A 20,003-nucleotide genomic window follows, 5' to 3' on the forward strand; every position below is an offset into this window, starting at 1 on the left:
CACTTATTAGCCACCTGTAGAATCAGTTAAGTGGTATTAACAAGTCTTTACTCAGAGAACACAGGACTCCGTGTGAGACCACCGGCTGGAGGTAGTTTATGTGTTGTGCTGTTGCAGTCTGACCAGTGCTACACTTTCCTACTGATGACAAGATGGAAAACAGATTCAAAGTCAGTGCTCTGAAAACTATGACACATGGTGTAAAGCAGTAATGCTTTTCCCACATGATGTCATGACTAATAGTATGATGCAGAACATATTGTCTCAGTGGGAGTGTCCGGTAAAAATCCTAAATATAAGAGAAAGTTAAGGACACAAAGTACACTGCCAGCAAACATACATGTGAAGTAACCATTTTACGACTCAGTACACCCAGTTTAATGGATGTTTTATCTAACAATCACTAAACACAACATGTGTTGCCACAGTGGAGCACAAAAGGGAACACCCACTTCAATAATGTGAAACTGTTGAGCAGTTCCACCTACACCAGACATTATTTGAAGTAGATAGTACTCTGTAAAGCGTTGTGATTAATATGGTCAATCAAACGCTTGCTGCAGACTGGAATGTGGCCTCAGGCAAAGAAACTTTTGCATGTCAAGCCAATACTCAACGAACCTTTTCACTTATATTGGCATCTAAATACTGCAATAGGAAACATTGCAAGTAAATGACGTGATGAGAAATGGCCAAGTAATGTGACATCAAGCAGTCCAAGCTGAGAGTAGCCATTATGATTTCTAGTCCATTTGGTACATTGTTAAACAAAAAACACTAATTTACCATTAACATTTAATAAAAAATGAGTTCTTTTTGGAAATATTAGGTTTATTTATAAAATAGATATATTAAGAATTTAAATTGTCACTGTGCAAATATTTAGTGTAGCAAATAAGATCAGGCACTGTATAGAGCACTTTATAATGTTTGATAACAAATGTTAATTAAAACATAATATTTCATCCACCAAAACTTTTTAAGACAACACTGCCCATTAAAAAAAGTGGCTATGAAAATAAACTGTCAGCTTTATGCTTACAACATTTACCACAATGAATTTCAATCTTCAAATACAGAAGAACACAAATTCTCAAATTACCTCAGCACTTATTGTTAAGCAGCAGAATGAAATGAAAAAACCTTAAGATAAGCCAAAATGTCAAATACCTGACTTTACAAAGTAGTTTGATCATTAAAACAACTACACAGATGTGAATCTCTCACTGATGACATGCAACTGTCCAAAGTATGTGAACATCCATTATTTATCCCTAAATTGCTGATCTGCAGTGACATACACTTTACCGTACATACTTCGCATACATACATTGTAATATCATGCTTGCTCAATTAATGTCTTTTTGACATGACAGTAACCACCACATTAAAAAAGTTATCATGCAGGTAATCAACTGTCCCTATTGACCTCAGGTCTCCTTTGGTGACAACAAGAGTAAACAAAAAACTGGAGACAAGAAGAGGAGGTCACTTTACACACTGGATCACTTTAGCCCATCTTTCTTCTTGTGGATATGTCTCTCCCATGTCCCTCTCCTTTGTCTAGATAATAAAGTTCCAGGATCAGAGAAACTTAAGAGTCAATTGTTTTTCTGCTTTCACAATTCTGTCTCCTTTTCTTCGTCTTCGCCCGTTTCTAAGTAATATTCATCATCTGTCGTTGTGTCTGAGCCGCTGTCTGAAGACTCCTCAAAGGTGCTAAGGCTGGAGACATAACCCCTGGAGGGCAAATGACCTCTGGAGGGCTGGCTGTCCTGTGGCGCTCCTGATGAGCTGGGTAGGGGTAAGGTAGGGGAGGACAGGCTAGGTGTGGATATGCGTCTGGACACTGGTGACAGGGGAGGTGTTGGAGGCGGGGTCGGGGGACCCTCTGTATCCCATGCAAAGTGACAAGTGTTCATGTTAGGGCTCCAGAGGCGGGCTGGCTTTGAAGTTGTGGCAGTTACAGGTAAAGAGGCGGAGGACTCTGAGCTCCAATTTGCCAAGCGCCTGGTCAGTGATCGAGGAAGAGATCTCGATCTTATTTTACCAGGGTCACTGGAGAAATATGACATTCGACAGTCACTGGTGGGTCCACAATCATATTCTCTTGTCCAATCAGAAGTTAAAAAACCATGATCCAAGTCCTGGCCAGTTCCTCGACAATCCAAGGCAGATTCAGAGAGGTCACCCACACTCATGAACCTGGATCCAGTGGAGATGCGTCCAGGCCCTGAGGGTCGACTGGAGAGAACCGAACTCACAGAAAATGACCTCCCAGGCACAATACCATACTTTAAGTCTGCATAGGAGGATGACAAGCGCTCATCGTCCGGTCCTGGACCTGCACTTGGAGGGCCTGTGGATACTCGCCTTCTTCTTGAACCCACCAGGCTGATTCCCTCTCCTGGCTCACATGGTGAGGAAGCTTCTCTGCGACGCTGTAGCTTTGGGCTGTAGAAGACACTGTCGTCTGTTACATCAGGTGAGGAAAACGGGGAGAGAGGGGAAAGAGAGGCAAAGGGGGAGAAGGGGCTCCTGGGGCTGGATGTGGACTTCTTGAACTGAGCAGGATGACCACCAGAGGGGTTAGGGCTCCTACCAGGACTGGGATCTCTACAAGAGAGGAACTGGTTTGTTGTTTGTTGTTTATAATCTGTCCTGTCGTCCGTATTTAAGTCGAACTGGTGAGTTGTGGGACTATGGATTGTCAAATGAGCATGAGTTTTACTTTCACACATGTGTTCTGCACAAGCATTTTGATCTTCTTGGTCAGTTTCTGGAGTTGATTTGTCTGACCACATGGAGAACTTATCTTCTGCCATTGTATTTCCTATAGTCAAAGATGGTATGAGATTGTATCTGTTTTGTGCCCATCTATTCTCTTCTGTTTCCTTTTCATTGTTCTGCAGCTCTACCTCTCTCTCCTGCTCTTGCTCCTCTAGCGATTTGTTACTGTTGCTCATGTCCCTCAATCCGCTGACTGGGGGTGTTTGGGAAGCTCGCTTCCATTTCCATGGAAATGAAACATCATCATCAGACCGTTTAGTACTGAATGTTTGTCTCAGTTTGTTAAGGACCTGGTCCACTTTTTTATTAGTCTTGGTGGCCCTCTCTGAGTCTGACCTTGATAAACTGGAGTTTGGTGTGCTGACACTTTTCTTCAGTACAAAACGGCTTCTCTTTGGGCTTTGTTCATTATTGCTCTCCACTGAAAAAAATCTGCCTTTACCCATTACACTCTCTTTCATTTTCCTGTTGCAGCGTTCGTTATCCAGGGACTGGCTCTCTGACGAGCTGCTACCACTGGAGCTCTGATTTGAATGACTACGTGGTTCACCTGCTGCTCCCTTACTCTGAGCTGTGTGTGACTGTTGACTTAACTTGGTCTCCACAGAAACCTGTGTGTTTGTGGTATGTTGCAAAGATTCAGGTCGTCTGTTCTTTTGTGCAGCTGCATCAACTTTAGATTTAATGCTGTAAACCAGTGTCTCAGTTACACATGTTGAGTTAGAGTTGTGTGCCTTATCACCCTGCAGAGACTTTGAGCCAATATGAATTCTGTTGTCGACAAGTAATATCTGGCCATTCTGGCGATCTTGGCTGATATTCTTGCAGTGATTATTGTTAACTTGATCTGTTTGTGAAACACCACACACTGAACTCTCTTGTGAAGCAGTTTTGTTTTGAAAAGGCAAGGACAAGGGCTGGGGTGAGTTGATAGGTGACGGAGTCAGTTCGGACAAAGGTATGGTCACGTCTGCCACTGGGTCAGTACGTAAGGAAAGATGTGGGGTGTAATTTAACTGAGAGGGTAGTTGGAAGAAGGGTGATCTGGGTGTTATATTTTTAGTTTCTCCTTGTGTTGACCTGGTAGACACAAGAGTGGAGTAAGGTGGGGAGCTATAACGAAGCATATAACCACTTGAAAAGTCAGGAGGGAGGGAGAGAGGTGCAGAGGAATGACATTGGGCTGTGCCAGACTCCACTGATAGGGTTCTCTCCTGCCTGGGGGCGGCTGATTCTCTTCTTCCCTGGTCAAAAATCATAGTGTCTCCAGGTCTTTGCTTAGTTCTCTCTCGCCCTCTGGATGCTAGATCAGAGTCAGATGATAAGGACCGATACTTCCCTCCCCTTCCCACCTCTATGTTGGAGGTCTTGGGTGTAGGATTGCAAAGATGAGATGTATTTGTGGTTGGACTGCTTGGTCTTAGAAAGGAGAAGATGGATGGAGTCCTAGTGCTTTGTGGGGATAGAGAGCTTGTTGGAACTCCAGATGGATCTGGCTTCTCCACTGAGACAGGCTCAGAATGCTGCAGATCCACTGAGTCTTCCCATGTTACCCGTCTTACTCTCTTTCCCTCTGCATGGGAGCGCAGTTTCTTTGGGTCTCTTTCTAGGCTGTTGAAGAGTGTCCTCCCTTCCTTAGGACTGGAAGTTTCTGAATAGATGGGGCTGGTAATGATTGGGGTGGCAGGGGGGGTTAGGAGAGAGGAGGTGGTGATAGTGGTGGGAGAAGATATAATGGCAGAAGTGATAGGAGGAGTAAGAAGGGATGGGCTGGGGGCAGTTGGCAGTTCAGGATGGCTGCTAGTGGATACAAGGCTGTAGTTTGTTTTAGAAAGAGTATTGACTGTGGGAATGAGGCTAGACACGGTTTTAGGGTGGAAAGGCTTGGGGATGGAGGGATAGTTTCTTTCAAAGCCAAGAGATGTGGTGGTGGCTGTTTTGAATTTGGGCATTTGTGAGGAAGAGGCAGTGTATGATGAGGCATTTTGCATGTTGGTCTGAGAACAAACTGGATGGGATTGGAAAGAGGGACTGGTTCTGGTATTTTGCGTCAGGGGGAGACCATAGACAAATTTAGTGGTAACAGCTTGACTGTTTAGAGTGTTGGTGGTCTCAAGAGAGAGAGACTGTTCGGTAAACTTTTGAGAGTCCCTATTGTGAGGAGAGACGGGGTTGTTGTTGGTTTTGGGTGGACAATGATTATTTATGTATTTGCTGCTGCTCTCAGTGGGTGTAGTTGAGCTCTTGAGATTTTCCAAAGAGGGTGGTAATTCAGTTACATTTGCTGTAAATGAACTATTGCTTACATCACACTTGCTGAGATCTTTGGAGCGAGTCAGTGTTGTTTGCACTGTAGCTCTGCTAATTTTAGAACTGGACAAAATATCAGGCAAACTATGAGGCTTTTGTGGTTCTCTGTTGTTTAAACTGGAGCCATACTGCTGTTTGATAAGCCTGTCTGAATCATGGTCAAGTGAATCCTCAGTATTTCTTTGTCCGAGGCTGTGTGTTTCTCCCTGTGTCTTCATAACAAGGTTCATGTTACCTTTGCAAACTGACTCTGTTGTGTTATTGTTGTCTCTGTTATTGGCTGTGTGACCACTAAATCTTTTGTTGTCAGTTGGACTTGGAGAGGCAAAGTCACTATTATCATTACAGGGTGGCACTAAGAGTGTGTTTGGCTTGTTTTTGATGTTGGTTGTATCACTGAGGGTTAGAGGGGAACTGCCTTCCGGGGTAACTTGTTTCCACCAGGAAGTGGATGTCAGAGTGGTCCTTCTAGGAATGGAATGAGTTTTTAGGTGGGCAGAGGAGTCATATGAGGAATGTCTAGGCGAAGAGACTGAGCCCTCTGAGAATACATTTGTAGTTTTGTCTGAACCCCTCAAGCTCTGTTGCCTTTCTGATGGTCCTCTACTTAGAAATGCCTGATTGGAACATGAAAGACTGGACCAGGTCTTATTCATTGTTTGATGTTGTTTGGTATACGGTGTGTCTTCAGTGACTTTGTTTATGGTTGAAGATGAAAAGAGGCATGTTTTGGATGTGTCTCTTCCTCTGTAATTGGAGGATGATGGGGAAAAGACAGGCCCAGTTTCAGTTGTTCTATAAGAAATGGACGATGTAGAGTGGAGGGGCTTCACCCTCTCTTGCTCGTTATTATTGTGAAAGGTTTGAGAGAGGTGTGTTGCGAACTGTTTTCCATCTCGATCATTGGGTAAACTGCTCAGAGGTGAAGGGTTTATCTCAGAGAGGGTTGGGTTTGGATGAGAGTTCCTGCTATTGGAGTTGAATCTTCTTAATGACAGAAGAAGACTGCTGGTTGTTGGTTTTGAGCTTAAAGATGAGAGTTCTCCATGATGACCAGTTTGTAGATTCCTCTTTTGTTCATTTTGATCAAGGGAGAGGGGCGACACAGGAGATGCAGTTGTGGCTACAGGGCTCAAAGCACCTGTATCTGTTCTCCTGTTCATCCTTCCAGAGTTTATATCCAAAGAGACAGACTGAACCACTTTCCTCTTGGATTCATAGTCAAAGCTTGCTGGACCACTCTTAGTTGACCAGCCCACAGTGTTCCTCCTGGTACCCAGAAATGGGACCCTTAGTTGGGCGTGCGATCCATCTGTGAACATCCTCTCCACACTATGTTGGTTCTGAGTCTCCTGAAAGCGTTCATGTACACGGTTTGCCTCAGTGTTTGTCACGTCTTGTAAATCCCCATGGGCTTCCAAATTCCCGGTCCCCTCAAATCTTTTGGTCCGTCGTAGTCGGCCACTCCATTGTGGTGCAAGAACTGTTACCACAGTGGAAGACAACATGGTTACATTATGGTCAGACAGTTCCTCAAAATCAGTGTGGTTCTCAAGCTTTGTATAGTCCTTTATATCTTCCTCTAACTCAACTGATCCAAAGCCAGTCCTGCTTGGTTGTGACGCACATGGGGGTGTGCACAAGCCATTATGCTCAAGTAGTCCAGAGTCACTATTTGAGAAACTGTGAGTTATACTCAAGTCCCTGACAGTCTCCAATCCATTGCAAACAACTGGGATAACCTCTTCTTCCTTCTCGGCTGGAAATGGTGTTTTCTCTGGTAATGGAGAGTCACTGGCTACATCTGTAAAGGTGTCTGGTGGTGACGTTCGTCCATTAACCTGTTAAGAGAAGAATAATTACTGCAGGTAACCAGATGTTGCATATTAAATTGCAAATTGCAAAACAACTGCAATTTGCATTTTAAATAATTTAATATGGAAATAATGTTTTTAAATTATTTTGGGACATTTTTTAATTAATTTTATCAACCACTTCATATGACTAATTTCTATATTCCAGATACTGAATGGAACAGAATTTAATCCTCTCTCTCTCTCTTTCTCTCATATACACAGACACACTCTTCTCATATGTCAACTTGAGCTTATCATATCATACCAATGCAAATTCTTTGCACAGCAATGTAAAATGCTTTCTGGAATTTACAATAAGTATGCAACGGTAGCCTGCGATCTAATTTGCAAATTGTGTGCTGGAATAAGCCTGTGCTTTGCCAAAGCTTCTGTTTCCATGGTGTAGCTATTTAAGAGATTCAGGCCATGACAAACAGGTTATTTTGACAGACACGAGATTTCCAAGGACACACACAGACACACAGACACACACACACACACACACACACACAAACACACACACACACACACACACACACACACACGCAAACACAAACACAAACACACACAGACACACACCCTGCCCCTTCTTTCTCCTACAATAACAATCAATCTCAGATGCTTTCAAGAGTACGTAATGTCACTTTGTTATGTTGTTTTCACAGATAACTACTTTTGCGGTCGTCAGAGAATTTTAGTGACTTTGAGGTTGTTGCTTTATAGTACATTAAGTACAGTACTGTAAATTTGATTGGATTGGGATTATTTTGGATTAACTGGCTTGAAACGTGCAATTTAACATTTGTTCTATATCAGATCTTACGATGTAAACCAGTGTCTCATTTATATTATGATCCAGACTATGGCTGATCAGTACCTGAGAGCTGCTGTTCTTGGTCTCAACCCTCTGTGGTTCAGACAAACTGGTAGAGCAGGAGAGAGAGGAAACAGAAAAAAAAAAAACATTATGGACACTAGTCAGGATTACACCTGTCACTTAATTGTAGATGGTACATAATGTACAATATGCAGGAACTATGGAACAAGGAACTATGAGAACAATATCGACAAGAGTTACATAAAAGTATCAGTTTTCTGGTACACTGGTCAATTCTGGTATTTCAGTCACACATCTCTGATATTATGGATATGGTTATTATGGTGCTTTATTGATTACATACTTGTTAAATAATAAAAGGTTGCACAAATATGTTTTATGATTGTTATTGCTGGGTGTGTTATGCACATCAAAAGTGAAGGTGGTAAAGATTAAATATGACAAAAAAGTTCATTATTTAGATTACATGTGAGGTTTGTTTTTGTTCAACATTTAATATGTTTATGTTAACAGAGAATGTACTCCCAGTGATATGTAATCGACTCTCCACTGGTATGAGTCACAAAATGAGTCTGAGTGTGAAAACAAACTTTTACTGCTGAGATAAACAGTGAAATGTAATATATTATCTCAGCAATAAAACTTGATAGTATAGGTCAATGGTATAAGTGTAATTTTAGTTCTCAGAACAACTGCATTTCATATGATTCCTGTGCTCTCCTGTAATGTTTTGTTGTGAAACATTTGAGGGATTAGATGTCCAACATTCGCCACAGCAATGTTGATCAACAGGATGGTCAGCATTCCTATCCTCTGTCACTCTCTCTTTTCTAAAGTTTTCTCACACTCACATGCTCTGTAAAGTCACACCTCATACACATTTAGAAACACACTTACAAGGTATTTTTAAGTTAGAAATAGTAGCAGATGGATCATGCTGATACTGTACAAACACAGTGCAAGATGTCTATATAAGGTCATGTCTGATGATATGAAAAGACTGCAGGTGGCTAGCAGACAGTTTAAGGGTGTGTCCAACCAATAAAGCCTGTTCAATCAACTACCTCTATGGACAAGTCTATTTTAATCTCTGGCACACGTTGCATCGCACACAAGAATGCAAATATGCTGAAGGGAAAATGTGCAGCACAAACACATACAAACCTCACCCAACACGCACATGTCAGAACCAATTCTTATGTAATATCAGATAATATTTAAAGAAATGGCAGCAACTCACATAAAATAGATTCAAATTCTCTAGTTTTGCTGACTTAAGGAAGTACCACTATGAAAAGAGAAAATTAGCCCACACGTAGATAATTTGTGACAGTTGATGACACGTTAACTGTGAGAAAGCAAAGTCAAGCTTCCTCAAAGGGTGGTAAGAGATTCTTATCTTTACGAACTGCATTCCAAAGCATGGCGTATGTAATTAAAATTGATCAGTGCAAACGAACAAATACATATACTGGCAAGACACATGCTTACCATACAGATAGACAAACACATAAACACAATCATGTCCGACATACTCTTATGGGGTCACTTCATCAGGTGCCTTTGCTTGTTTATACAAGCAGCCGACTCTTCCAGACAGTGAATCAAAGGCTAAAGTATGCAGACAAGGTTCAGTGATTCAGTTACTGTTTGATTAATCATTGGAAGAGACATGTGATTTAACCCTGTGATCCTGAGCATGGTGCTGCGAGATGTTCCTGTTCCAGGCCTCAGAAACAGCTCCTAGCATGTTGCTCTGTGCAGCTAATTATGAGACAAACATAGAGAGAAAACAGCCCATTTTTGAGAGTGCAGCTAATGGCAAGACTCATTAACAGGCCGCACATAAATACATCACATAACTGACAAATGAGACCAGCTGTTGTGTAGGCAGAAGGTTGAACTGGGATCAGGACACAAAGTATTTAAAGTGTCTGTGATCATGTTCAGCACATAATTCACTTGATTTGTTTCCTGGAGAGATAACCTCCTGGCTTTATTCCTTTCCTTGCTCACCTGTGTAGACAGAAGTCTGGCTTCTTCTTGGGTCTTAGGTCTGGATTGTCAAGGCCCGGGTTGCTGGAGAGCCTCACAAAGATGCTGGAGGTGAATCTTGGTCCAACACGCTTCTGGATCAGAATCTTCGAGTCACCAAAGTGAACAGCCTCCTCCTTTCTTGGTCTCAATATTAGTGCTGTGATAGATTCAGTACAGTTGATTGATTTCTGGTCACAGCTGCAAATTCAAATAATTGAGGCTAAATCGATTCTTGATGTGTACAGACATATTTTTTTGTATCTTAAATGTTGTGTGCAGCATATTATGTCGACGTGTGAGTGTTGTACCTTTGTGTGTTCCCTCCTGTCTGACGGCTGATTGGTGAGAGTGCTGCAAGGTCGGGGTTTCACGATGACTCTTCTGCCTGCAAAGTTGATTAAATTAATATGTTGATGATTGATTAATCATTTATGTCTCTTACTCATGCAAAAATGCAAAAGATTGGCTGGTGCAGCCTTGCTGTTCAGCCTTTCAACAGTGTTAATATCAAGCTGGATTCATGGTAGATGGAGTTAACAGGAATCCCGCCGTAGATACCTACAGCATATCTTCTGATTTATAGTTCAGTTTTTTCACCCGTTGATACCACAACACCAGACAGATATCTAGCCACATTGCGCTTTTCCCCTAATTGTTTTCCCCACATTAACAACACAAATTAACTCTACTGACATCAGACACTTGTAGATGGAGAACACAAGCAGCTCATTCTGACCAATCATAGTTCCTGTGGTCCCCACTTGGTACTGCATCAAGTACATTTACTCAAGTACTTGTACTTTACTTGCATATTTCCACTTTATGCTGCTTTGTACTTGTTACTCCACTACATTCATTTTACAAGCAACATTTCATATCAATGTTTTATGTGTAAAACATTTATTAATATATGCATTGTAAGATTGGACTACCCAACAGTACAGGCTGCTAATTCGATCTACCTTGACAACATTAAAATGTTTCTTACACATAAATGCACATTATATATGATAAACACACTCTCAATTGGCCCATTCTGCATAATAAGCACTTTTAGTTTTGATACTTAAGATTTTGAATACAGGACTTTTACTTGTATTGGGGTGCTTTTCATTGTGGTATTTGGCTACTTTTAACTTCTAGCTATTGTGTGTCTTCTGCAGCTATGTAATCTCCATAGTTACACTGTTAAAACACATAACAATAGTATAAAGCATCCAATTACTTTTCCATTATCAAATTGGTGACCTTCCAGTCCCATGTAAAGCTGCAACTAACAATTATTTCTATTATAAAGCAACTGATAAATGGATTTGTCTATAAAATGTTGTAGTGAAAACGATTTCAAATATATGACAAAAGCATCAAATCCTCACATTTAAAAACTAGAACCAGTGAATGTTTTGTATTTTAACCTTTTATGCAACTAAGTAAATGCACCAATTCTCTTGTAGTCTCATTTCTACAGACAGTAAACTGAAGATAATGCAAACATTTTATCGGAGGAAAGTCAAACAACCGTGTTTCCCTCGTGTAATCAGTTCCTCAGTGCTGGCCTGATAAGCAATGGTTACATAATAATGTAACGCGGCTCACTCCACACTTTCTCTTACAACCAGAGAACAGAGCTAACACACCCACTCACACAGCCATTAAAACACGCATATGCTCATTTACTGATGCAACCCAACGCTGAACCCACACTAGTGTGCCAACTGCTGAGCAGGATAATGACAACAGGACAGAGATAAGGCGGTTATCTAAATATAAATGTACGTGTCACTGCAGCCTTTGTTCGATAAACATAACAAATTAAACAACCGCAATTTTCTTTTACAGGTCTTTCCAGAATCACTTTCTCATTTTTTTTTTATTCAATCCAGCAGATTTTGTGAAGATAGAAAACATTGCTCATGAGTCAGAGGCTTTACATAACCTGCAGCACTTCATGTAATCACAAAGTGAAGTATTTTGATTTTTCTCTATCAACCTTTCTTAATAACAACAAGCATCACGCAGAGTGCTATCTTTCCTTATACACCTTGCCTTCAGGGGCGACTCATTAGTACACTATTATGAAAGCCTGACATGACATGACATGAGGAAGAAGCAGGTAGAAATATGAGGAGGGAGGAAGATCTTCATGTTCTTCAACAGCTACTCCAGTGCCAAGTCCAACACGCCTTAATGTTGATGGTACTGAGTGTTTTTGATCCAAGAGAAGCAATCATGTCACATCACACGATATTAGTGCTTGTAAACCTGTAGGTAGCCATGTCTGGATATAGTTTAACCAGTAAGCAATGTGTGGCCTGTAATGGTGGAGCTGTTCTTATGACAGTATTCCCACAAACTGAAACCAGTTTGCGTGACAGTGATTGGTTTGAGTACTTGATCTTTCATAGTATCTACTTCATGTGCTACATCTGCTATAAAGCTCAGTGATGTGTTCACCTCCTGCTTTGTCCGTCTGAGCTCAAAAGGTAAAGAGTGTCTGAAACTGCAAACAAGAAGTAGCAACTTCACTAGAGCTAAAATGATTAGTCTTTTCATCGATATTAGCAATTATTTTGATAATCAAATAATCATTTCAGTCTTTATTGAAGCAAAAATACCAGAATTTGCTGGTTTTTGCTTCTCGTAACATGATGGTGACATGGTAGTAAACTGAATATTTTTGGGCTTTGGACTGTTGGTCAGACAAAACAAGACATTTGAAGACGTCACCTTCGACTGTGAGAAATTATAAACATTTTTTTTTTAGTATTTACTGAAAGTGATTAATTGATTAGTCAAGAAAATAATCATCAGATTAATGGATAATGAAAATAATTGTTAGTTGCAACCCTGAACTTAATCTAGTGCTGAAACTATTGTGTGATTAATGAAGAGGTCCAATGGTTCAAAATATTTTTAATCACACATACACCCAGGCACATCTTCAAATGATTTGTTTTGTCTGAATCACACAAAAACCCAAATTTATTTAATTAACAATTATATACAACTGAGAAAAGCAGAAAATCCTCACAGTTTGAGTTGAAACAGCTGATGTTTAGCATTTTCCTTGAACAAAATTGTAGCTGCAAGGTTATCGGCTATTGTGACAATAAATAAACTAATTTTATAATATACAAATATACAAAATAATGTATGGTCATACAAAATAATATATACAAATACTTCACCAAAGGACTGTTTTCATTATCTCGTAATATGCTGATTATATTCTCAATTAAATGATCAATTGTTTGGTCTATAATATGTCAGAAAAATGTCCTCCACAGTTTCTCTGAGTCCAAGTTGACTTTTTGCTTGTTTTGTTTGACCAACAGTCCAAAACAGAAAGAGATTTAATTCACCATCACAGAGGACATCACAAAAAATTACATTATGAGTGTTTACTAAATCCAGCTGCTTCATGGATTAATACCATATAGCACTGACTATTCTTGTGCATTAACAATTATTTCATTATCGATTAATTTGCTGATTATTTTCTTGAGTAATCAATTAATTGTTTAGTCTATAAAGTGAAAAACACCCATCAGAATTTCTCTGAGCCCAAGTAGACATCAGTCAAACCCCAAAGATATTCAGTTACTGTCAAAGAGCACACAAAAAACAGCAAATATTCATGTTTGAGATTCTAGTGAATGTTTGGGCAAATTTGCTTAAAAAATGACTTAAAAGATTAATTAATTATGAATATTGTTGGCAATTATTTTTCTGTCCATCAACTAATCAATTAATCAACTAATTGTTTCTGCTTTTCACTTGTTTTTATCAAATCATAAATTCTACTTTTTCCACAAACTTTCCAGGTGCCTCCCAGTAACTCTGGGAAAGAAGTCGGGAATCTGGAGTTGAATAAGTTCGCTGATCAACAACAATTTTTAATTGATTTATTTCAGCCAAGCAAAAATGCCAACAGAACGCCAGACATTCTCTGGTCCCAGCTTCTGAAATGAGAGGATCTGCTGCTTTTCTCTGTCTCACATCGTTATAAAATGACCATCTTTGGATTCCTGACTGAGTCATTCAAAACAAACAATTTGTCACTTTCATCTTGGACTCAAGGAAATTGTGACGGCAATTTTTCATTATTATCCAGCATTTTTATAGAGTTAATTTGATTTATTTGAAAAATGATCCAATTTTACAGGACTGCAATAGCAAGTAAAAATGTAATTTATTTTGATTAAGGCTGTGGACTGTTATTTCAAAGTTCCCATCTTGAGAGTAAAACTCTCTACAAACATCTCTACAGAGGCATTAGTGACCTCTAATCCTGTGTTGACAAAACATGAACAAACTGTAACCTTCAGAGAGTCTTGCAGTCGTGTAACATGCACGTTATCTGGACTGTGTGAACTGTGTCTCAGTTTGTTTTGATGGTTTGCAAGCTGATGACTAATGGTTATCTCTGAAAGCCTCTTTGGGCTGCTGAACTGTGTGTCATGCAAGTATGTTGGTGTATTCTTCACTTGAGGTCGGCCTGACTGTGGGTGTGTGCACGTATCTGCCAGCTAACACTTACATAATCACAAGGATCCAGCCTGAACTAAAGTGTGGGAGTGTACTCAACACTGACAAACGAAGCCTTACCAACAGCAAATGATTTACACCCTTAACGCCTTTTCAAGATTCATCCAAAGATAATTTTATGACTTTGAAATGACTTCATGAGAGAGAACAAAAGGTTGCAGTGACATATTGAGACCTGTTCCCTTATTCCTGCTGCCACACCTTCATTGTCTGTCAGATTTCCAGGAGAGATGTTTATCTTTTAGCCTGTACAGAAGATGAGTACAAAGGAGATAGTTTTAGTGGGTATTAACAGGAGGATGTACAGATAATAAATAGAGGTAGAGCTCCGGACATGCACAGACAGCAGCTTTGGGTATCAACCGCAGGCCTGGATGTGCATGTATGAGCTTGTCTGTTTAACCATTGAAGTTGAGCTGACTCAAAATACAACTTCATCTGATGATGCCAGTGACAGTGAACTTTATGATAAACACACTAATAGGTTCAGGTTCATGTTACATGGATAGTGAATATCAGCACCCAGTCCAAACCTACGTCCAAAGTCTGTTTGGACACTTCCTGTACTCAGTCTATGAAAGGTAACAGAAGACCACATACGTAACGTTTTATGAGTTGGAAGAAGTGCATGTACCACCAAACCTTACTCAAAAATCTGGCAACTTGCGCAAACCAAGACCAAGAAGAACAAGCCTTATACGAATCTTTAGGAAGTCTTTTTTTAAAACACGACATCGAAACGTATCCAAAAATGGCCAATAAAACACATTTTAGTAAGATATTTACTTTCATCACAAGTTATTCCCGCCTTCTTCTGCTGTCAAATACAGTATAGTGAACAGACCCCAGCAGTAAACCACGTGTAAAAAGCGAAACAACTTGAATATCTTCACGCCGAATTGCCTTAAATTAACTCATGAATCATTAGCTGTTTTGGTTTGGCTCATACACATGTATATATTTCCAGACAAGCTTTTTTATGTTAAAACATGCACATTTTTAAACGCAGTTCGGCGTGGCTTTCCTCCTCTTCGTCAGTTCAGTTTCCAGCAAGCAAATTAAGGCATAAAAAGTGCGCAGCGACACTAAACAGGTCGATAAAAAGCGTGGGAAATATAGAATAAGTACAAACAATAGTAGAAATTGGTGTTAAAATGTATTCAAACGTACCTTTCGGTCTGTGTCCGTGTTGCTTGTGCTGTCCCGTACAGAGGCGTAGCTGTCTCCCCTCCTACAACTGAGATCTCCTCCAACTCTCCTGCGTCACTTGTTGACATCCTATTTTAACCGGTTCAGTAAGCCTCCAATATTCAGGCTGACAGAATAGTGCATCCTAAAAATGTGGTGCGGAATTTACACCAACTGAACTGTGGACCAGCCAAGTATCCGTCCATGTCAGAGTCAGTGTGGAGGTTAAAGTTCAACACCACCTGTCTGTCACACAGGTGAGCAGCAGGGACAAGTGTGACTGCCTCTCTCTCCAGACAGTTCTCCTTCATCTATTTCCTCCTCAGGATACTGTTCAGATTATCTTGGTTGGACATTACACACATTCATTTTCTCCTAGTTTTACTTACAGTGTTGTAAAAGTGAAAGTGTTTCGTATTCTATTATGTGCCAAGCTGCAAAAGAAACTGTTGTTTGATCATTATCTGTTTCATGTTTTGGCAGAAATATAGTTTTTGCACATTTGTTTTCTGCAGAAATTCTTTATAAATAACAAGTAGCACCATTATGTAATTCAGAAAACACTACCACTGATTAAAATAAGCACAAGTTATCATGAATCATCAGTTCTCAGGTACACTATCAGCACTACAGTATGATATCAGGAGCCTGCAGATGCTTTTTAACAACTGATTCCAACAATTCCTCAACCCTATAATCAGCAGTGCATACAGTTTATCTGATGGCTTTTGCCTTGTGTGCCATATAAAGGCATTTTTTGATTTCGATGGAAGGGAATATTTGTTTCAGTTAGCATGTTTAACGATGCTTGTTACAAGATTTGCATAGGTTAGATATTGTTTTTATTTGGTGTGGAGTGGAGCAGGACTCCAGGTAACTGTGGGAGAGTTTGTGTTCTTAACAATGAAGACCACAAAAAGCAAAAGAGTAGCTTTCTCTTTGGCTTTACAAAACAAGACAAACATGTTCAGTTTTTGTTTTTGTCCGCCGCCCCTCCACACCCTCCATCACCTGCCAGATAAAGGTTTGGCTCAGTTTCTGCAGGAAGAACAGCGCCCTCTTCCTGTTTTGACTGACTGTTTCAAACTTTTTATGTCTGCTGGCATCAGGAAGGGATTTAACTTTCTAAATTTGGAGCCTATTGGTGGTACATTCTCATTAAAAACTACTAGTACTATTATTAGATAATCATACGTTTCAATCTGACTATAGGAATAAAATGTAATAATAAACCTTACAAGAGATACTATACAAGAACTTCATGGGTTTTATAGTTGGTCACATGGTTTGTCCAGTCACATTGCAGCAGTGGGATCAAACAACTGAACAGGGCAGTGAGGAAATCAGAGCTAAAGGAGGAACGTTTTGGAGTGGGATGAAGGAAAACACTCACCTTGCCCTGTTAGTCTTCCATATTCACAACGTGACTGAAGTATTTCTCAGCAGTACACCTACACTGTAGAGCACTTTACTGCGCAAATCATATGAAACAGGGCAATGGCAATATTAGTGTAGCCTAAAAAGTACACCAATCTAACAGATAAATACACACAATTACCAACAGTTGCTAAACAGTATATTGATCCACTTTGTAGACAGTAAGAAGTTTGGAAGTTTTGGTAAAAAAGGTCTGAATTGATTCACATCCAAATTACAGTTTAATATATAGCTATTCCATAAATATCAACACGCAGTTTAATTAAACTTTCAAACACTTTGTCTATTTGATATGTAACTGTAAACAGAGCCTAATGACAACATTTCAGGGCTGATGAAGCTATAAGGCAGAGAGAACCTGCATTATTTATTTTATAAATGGACAGCCAGAGGCTCACAACATAAAATACGCTCAAACTTTGTATTTTATCTTTCCTTATATCATACTTATATCATGTAGTCAATGTATAGTGATGTGACAAAAGGATTTATTCATATTCATGTAGACTGAGCTATTCGAGGTGCAATGTGAAAGAAAACCAGACGAGGTCAGTATTGTTTTATGGAAGACGTTTGGGATGAACAGTGGTTCAGTGATTTAGGCTGACAAATGAATTAGACCTACAGTAGATAATCATTATTACATTATAAATGTGACGACATTGTGACAATTTACAGAAAAATGTACAGTTTAACTAATGGTTATGTTATATGTGACACCTAGTTGTGCATCCATATGTTCACATATTCATCATAATAGTTGTGTAACAGTAACGGTTGTGACCAATTATATTGTTGCTGGATTCATATTTTTGTCTCTTTCACATATCCATTAGCCTATAGCTTCCTCACATTTAAATGTCTCCAACTGCATGGTGAGAATTACATGGATTCAGCCCAGTTAGTCAGAAAATATAATCCTTTGAAGAAACCCTGTCATAGTCCTCCTCCTCCCCCTCCACCACCACCACCTCCTCCTCCTCCTCCTCCTCCTCCTCCCACAGAGGATGCAGGACGGTGTGAGTGGTCCTGAGCTCTGACTCCTGACGGCAGTGAAGTGGCCGCGACTATCAGACAGGAATCACGCTCCGGGACCCGATTTTTTTTGTTTCTGGCGTTTCCCTCCAAATCCTTCACAAATTGTTTTGCCTCATGACAGCATGACGGGACTCAAACTTGCACATTTGGGATAATTACAATAATGGTTCGCTTCAAATGTCCATTTCCACGGAGCTGCAGCTGAGGTTTCATTCAAAGTCGGACTGGATTCTCACAGCGTGATGGATACAAATGAGTTCGCAGTACTGAAACTTTTTGTTGTTGGGATTTTGGGTGAGTATTATGGTTTTCTTTAATGACAGAACACGTGTGAATGAAGGAAACCTTCCCCTACTATCACCCATGCTGTCTGTGTGTGGTCATTAATGGTAGAAATGTCACAGCATCACACTGAAAATTATAATTCATGCTTCAGCAGGCTATACCCGCTTTCCCACTGTGGTCAGATATCTTATTCAGCACTAAATAATCACAAGCTACTCTATAAATGGTCGAATAGGCTATTACTGTACCTCCACTGCCGAGAATTGCATGCAATGCCTCTTTATCTTAAATCCACTTCGCTGTGCACACATTATGTGTCCTCCTGCACTGCCTGAGTGTGTCAGGATGCAGAGTGCACGTAATGAGGATGGCTAAAAAGCATCAGGAACATCAATCACATCTCATAGCACATGCACTGAATGGGGAATATACCATAGCATCATGCCCCAGTGGACAGACCTGACCTATATCGTGGCCAATGGGAATTTCTGGATCTGGCTCATTAACTGGTGGTGCAAGGATGAAATCATGTATGAAATTATGTTTCATGTGATGGAAGGTTGTAACTGATGGATTCATGTACACACACTAGTTTAATTGTTGTCAGGATTTAGATGTTCCTATGGGTGGTCTATTGATCCCATAGTGATGCTGGGCAAAGCATGAATCTAGGAAACCTGCTGTTATTCTCAGCGTTATAATGATTGTCAGGTAGTAGTAATAGAGTAGTAGCAGTGTCAGGAAAGTAGAAAAGGTATTGCAGTCAGTGATAAAGAGGAGTACAGATATTTAGTTGGTTTGTGGTGCAGTGACTCTGTCCAGGAGCTGGTTAAGCTCATAGAAAGCAGTTGCTGAGCTTTTATTTGGTCTTGGCACCATCTGGTCTGACTGATTGAAATTACCTGGCCTCCTCTCATGTGGATTCATGAGCAAGGTGATACTGGATTTCAATTTCAAGGTCTGTGGCTCAGAAAGACTTCAAACTCAGGCTCATAGAGGCAGAGCGTTGCTGTTTACCTTGAGCCTCTGGAGGGGTTAACGTGCCCAGTTTGACTCAGGTGCAGGGAGATAAACGAAGGGAGCATGGGTCCACAACACAAAGAGTTAAGCTTACTGCAGACAGTAGGATGTAGTCTATGTTTGGCCAAGACCTTCAGCCTTGACTCTCCTGGATCTCTGCCATGTTGTGGCCCTCGCGGTGCTGAAAACTAGCTTCAAGATGGTCCTTTTCTGGCTTGAGGCATGTTCAGTGTCTGTATGCTGATTCTAGTGTAATATAAAACAGGAGGAGACAATGATTCATGTGTGATCAAACAGACTCTCATCTATGTTTTGTGCATCCAAAAATGATAAATGGTGTGATTTCACTGCAGCTGCCTCTATCAATTTGGTTGGTTATATTCCCATGCTGTGATGCCCTGTAAAGACATGCAGCAGTGGTTTCCTGTGATAGATCTTGTCTAGACTAAAAGATTTTCCCATTAAGGGCTCTATTGGGAGGAAGAAAGTTGGAGACCGGATGCAGTGTGTTCAAAGAAAACCAAGACATAACGCGCTAAAACACTGAGTCACTCCGATTTGCTACTTTTACTGTAAAGCTAGTTTGGTTGATGCAGCAGAAACCGGAGTACAAGGTCCCCATCTGCACCACAGAAAAAGAGCGATTCCCACTGACT

General features: G+C 40.3%; 2 protein-coding genes across 2 annotated transcripts in view; one reads left to right on the forward strand and one right to left on the reverse strand.

Annotated features, from left to right (window-relative positions):
* Nucleotides 1-825: 825 nt before the first annotated feature.
* zmp:0000000991 (mucin-3A) lies at nucleotides 826-15,807 on the reverse strand. Its single transcript, XM_042399638.1, has 5 exons — nucleotides 15,550-15,807; nucleotides 10,140-10,216; nucleotides 9,811-9,988; nucleotides 7,834-7,879; nucleotides 826-6,941 (listed from the first exon to the last, which is right to left on the reverse strand). The coding sequence occupies exons 1-5, from the start codon at nucleotides 15,654-15,656 to the stop codon at nucleotides 1,620-1,622; spliced, it is 5,730 nt and encodes a 1,909-aa protein (XP_042255572.1). The 5' UTR covers nucleotides 15,657-15,807; the 3' UTR covers nucleotides 826-1,619.
* Nucleotides 15,808-18,017: 2,210 nt separating this feature from the next.
* The window catches only part of LOC121887721 (receptor activity-modifying protein 3-like), a 32,563-nt gene continuing 30,577 nt past the window's right edge, over nucleotides 18,018-20,003 (forward strand). Inside the window, exon 1 of the mRNA XM_042398635.1 lies at nucleotides 18,018-18,336. Coding sequence (XP_042254569.1) covers nucleotides 18,285-18,336 — 52 coding nt within the window. The 5' untranslated portion in view covers nucleotides 18,018-18,284. The remainder of the gene's footprint in view (nucleotides 18,337-20,003) is intronic.

The sequence above is a fragment of the Thunnus maccoyii genome, chromosome 21 (assembly GCF_910596095.1).
Source record: "Thunnus maccoyii chromosome 21, fThuMac1.1, whole genome shotgun sequence".
NCBI lineage: Eukaryota > Metazoa > Chordata > Actinopteri > Scombriformes > Scombridae > Thunnus > Thunnus maccoyii.

What these genes read in the sequence shown, in the direction of transcription:
- zmp:0000000991 (XM_042399638.1), bottom strand. Translation starts at nt 15,656, where the DNA reads ATGTCAACAAGTGACGCAGGAGAGTTGGAGGAGATCTCAGTTGTAGGA. An exon ending in ACAGGAGGGAACACACAAAG is followed by an intron (nt 9,989 to 10,139) that starts GTACAACACTCA and finishes AATCTATCACAG; the next exon opens with CACTAATATTGAGACCAAGA. An exon ending in CCAGACTTCTGTCTACACAG is followed by an intron (nt 7,880 to 9,810) that starts GTGAGCAAGGAA and finishes CTGCTCTACCAG; the next exon opens with TTTGTCTGAACCACAGAGGG.